Below are 3871 nucleotides of genomic sequence, written 5' to 3'. Positions count from 1 at the left end.
AAAGAGTCGTTATGTTTCTTTCCCTAACCTCATGCATACGTGCTACAGATATTTCCATGTTTCTAATGTCCATGAATGATGGCAGCTACTGTTGTCTGTTTAAAGAATGAGGAGCCTGCCAACATTTTTTGGGGCTGCTGTTAATCCAGCCAGCCAAATACATTGCAGCTTGAGAGACCGGTCCAAAGTAGTGTCATCATTTAACAGTAAAATAGATGGTGAAAAAGGTATATTTCTACAAATTATATCAGAGAGACAGGATGAAACACATCTCCAGAAACGTAAAATCTCCAGGTATTCCCAAACAATATGGAAAAATGTGCCAGGAGCCCCCTGAGGGCACAGTGAGCAATTTGGGGATTGTCAAGCTGTCATCTTGGATAGTTTGGGGATTGTCTAGTTGTCATCTTGAATAGTTTGGGGATTGTCTAGTTGTCATCTTGAATAGTTTGGGGATTGTCTAGTTGTCATCTTGGATAGTTTGGGGATTGTCTAGTTGTCATCTTGAATAGTTTGGGGATTGTCTAGTTGTCATCTTGAATAGTTTGGGGATAGTCTAGTTTTCATCCTGAATAGTTTGGGGATTGTCTAGTTGTCATCTTGAATAGTTTGGGGATTGTCTAGTTGTCATCTTGAATAGTTTGGGGATAGTCTAGTTTTCATCCTGAATAGTTTGGGGATTGTCTAGTTTTCATCCTGAATAGTTTGCGTGGTGTGCAGGAAGTTCTATGGGAAAATGTGTAATGTATCATCTGATGATTGGGGTTTCTTGAAGCAATTGATGTTGGACCAAACTTTAGTCCAATTGATGTTGGACCAAACTTTAGTCCAATTGATGTTGACCAATCTCTAGTCCAATGGATCACAGTAGTACGCATGGATAGGTCTTTCTTCCATGAAGCATGGGAAAGGAATGGTTTATGGGTCATTTTAATTAACAGAGAATGTAATTTAGAAACCAGTGTACTCCCCTGAATAAACAATTATTGAATTGGATCTATAGACCATTCTTACCACCATGGGACACTCTTAGAAAAAAAGATGCTATCTAGAACCTAAAAGGGTTCTTTGGCTGTCCCCATAGGATAACCCTTTGAAGAACCCCTTTTGGTTCCAGGTAGAGCTTTTGGGTTCCCCAAAAAGGAACCCAAAGGGATTTTACATGGAGCCGAAAAGGGTTCTCCTACGGGGACCAGCCGAAGAACACTTTTGGAACCCTTTCTTTCTAAGAGTGTAGGCACCCAACGCAGAACGGAGCTGTTCTTGCCCCCAGGGGACTCCAGAGGCAGGCAAAGCAGCCTATGAACCTCTTTCATACCATTGAGGAGAAGAGATAGGACGTCCACCCAGACGGAGAGCGTGAAATAAGGTAAAGTGAGGATGGTATTTGAGATTGGTTATGTTTTATAACCAGGCGCCCACCAGACTGGAATTAGTTGTGAAATGATAGGACCAAATTTGAGTTTGCAGTGTTTGAATGTGATATCAGAATGTATTGGCTTGGAGTCTGTGAGATGCAACAAGCTTTTCCTCCAGGGGGCGTCAAGATTCAGCTGTTTTGAAGATTTAACCATGAATACAGAAGGAGAAAAAAGAAAAACCCAAAATATAAATTTGGGAGGTTTTGGCCGCCTGCACATGTTTACCACTGAAGAGTAGAACATTTATTACGAGGGCATTTCCTCTTCCAAATTAATCTGGCAAGTAATGAATGTAGCCTATCCCAATATCCTGTTGGTGGTGAAAGAGGGATCATGGAACTATAAAAGTTGATTGTTGGTAAAATATTCATTTTAATTATCGAGACTCGAGCCTGGAATAAGTTTGGGATCTGGTATCTTTCCACATCAGACTGTGCTTTTTAGGGTTGAATATTGAATATATTTTTGACTATTACTTGCAAAGAAGGATATATTTATATTCGCTGGTAGCGGAAATGCTGGAATGGAAATGTTTAGAGGCAGCTGTGAATTACACACGCCTCGTTCAGGGACAAAAGAGCAGATTTTGTACAGCTGATTTTATAAAATGTAAATGAAAAATATCCAGATACAAAGCTGTAGTTATTGAAGATGCTGAGAAGGTTAGGTAATGACTGAGGTGCATTGCCCACATAGAGCAATACATCATCTACATACAGAGGTACAATACATTACCAAAAGTATGTGGAGTAATAGGGGGTAATAGGGAGTAATAAAGGGTAATAGGGAGTAATAGGGAGTAATAAAGGGTAATAGGGAGTAAAAGGGGGTAATAACGGGTAATAGGGAGTAATAGGGGGTAATAAAGGGTAATAGGGGGTAATAGGGAGTAATAAAGGGTAATAGGGAGTAATAAAGGGTAATAGGGAGTAATAAAGGGTAATAGGGAGTAATAAAGGGTAATAGGGGGTAATAGGGAGTAATAAAGGGTAATAGGGAGTAATAAAGGGTAATAGGGGGTAATAGGGAGTAATAAAGGGTAATAGGGAGTAATAAAGGGTAATAGGGGGTAATAGGGAGTAATAAAGGGTAATAGGGAGTAATAAAGGGTAATAGGGAGTAATAGGGGGTAATAGGGAGTAATAGGGGGTAATAGGGAGTAATAGGGAGTAATAAAGGGTAATAGGGAGTAATAGGGGGTAATAAAGGGTAATAGGGGGTAATAGGGAGTAATAAAGGGTAATAGGGAGTAATAGGGAGTAATAAAGGGTAATAGGGAGTAAAAGGGGGTAATAACGGGTAATAGGGAGTAATAGGGGGTAATAAAGGGTAATAGGGGGTAATAGGGAGTAATAAAGGGTAATAGGGAGTAATAAAGGGTAATAGGGAGTAATAAAGGGTAATAGGGAGTAATAGGGAGTAATAGGGAGTAATAGGGGGTAATATGGGGTAATAGGGGGTAATAGGGAGTAATAAAGGGTAATAGGGAGTAATAGGGGGTAATAGGGAGTAATAGGGGGTAATAGGGAGTAATAGGGAGTAATAAAGGGTAATAGGGAGTAATAGGGGGTAATAAAGGGTAATAGGGGGTAATAGGGAGTAATAAAGGGTAATAGGGAGTAATAGGGAGTAATAAAGGGTAATAGGGAGTAAAAGGGGGTAATAACGGGTAATAGGGAGTAATAGGGGGTAATAAAGGGTAATAGGGGGTAATAGGGAGTAATAAAGGGTAATAGGGAGTAATAAAGGGTAATAGGGAGTAATAAAGGGTAATAGGGAGTAATAGGGAGTAATAGGGAGTAATAGGGGGTAATATGGGGTAATAGGGGGTAATAGGGAGTAATAGGGGGTAATAGGGAGTAATAGGGAGTAATAAAGGGTAATAGGGAGTAATAAAGGGTAATAGGGAGTAAAAGGGGGTAAAAACGGGTAATAGGGAGTAATAGGGGGTAATAAAGGGTAATAGGGGGTAATAGGGAGTAATAGGGGGTAATAGGGAGTAATAAAGGGTAATAGGGAGTAATAAAGGGTAATAGGGAGTAAAAGGGGGTAAAAACGGGTAATAGGGAGTAATAAAGGGTAATAGGGAGTAAAAGGGGGTAAAAACGGGTAATAGGGAGTAATAGGGGGTAATAAAGGGTAATAGGGGGTAATAGGGAGTAATAGGGGGTAATAGGGAGTAATAGGGAAGTAATAAAGGGTAATAGGGAGTAATAAAGGGTAATAGGGAGTAAAAGGGGGGTAAAAACGGGTAATAGGGAGTAATAGGGGGTAATAAAGGGTAATAGGGGGTAATAGGGAGTAATAGGGGGTAATAGGGAGTAATAGGGAGTAATAAAGGGGTAATAGGGAGTAATAAAAGGGTAATAGGGAGTAAAAGGGGGGTAAAAACGGGTAATAGGGAGTAATAGGGGTAATAAAGGGTAATAGGGGGTAATAGGGAGTAATAG

General features: G+C 40.0%; 1 protein-coding gene across 1 annotated transcript in view; it reads left to right on the top strand.

Annotated features, from left to right (window-relative positions):
* Nucleotides 1–317: 317 nt before the first annotated feature.
* The window catches only part of LOC311135793 (metalloprotease TIKI1-like), a gene marked incomplete at both ends in the record, with an annotated part of 89889 nt that continues 86335 nt past the window's right edge, over nt 318–3871 (top strand). The window contains one exon of the mRNA XM_084169835.1: nt 318–344. Within this exon, the coding sequence (XP_084025961.1) occupies nt 318–344 (27 nt within the window). The remainder of the gene's footprint in view (nt 345–3871) is intronic.

Source organism: Coregonus lavaretus, assembly GCF_964263955.1.
Source record: "Coregonus lavaretus genome assembly, chromosome: 10".
NCBI lineage: Eukaryota > Metazoa > Chordata > Actinopteri > Salmoniformes > Salmonidae > Coregonus > Coregonus lavaretus.
Note: the sequence above shows the minus strand (reverse complement) of the source record. Positions and strands in the feature narration are given on the sequence as shown.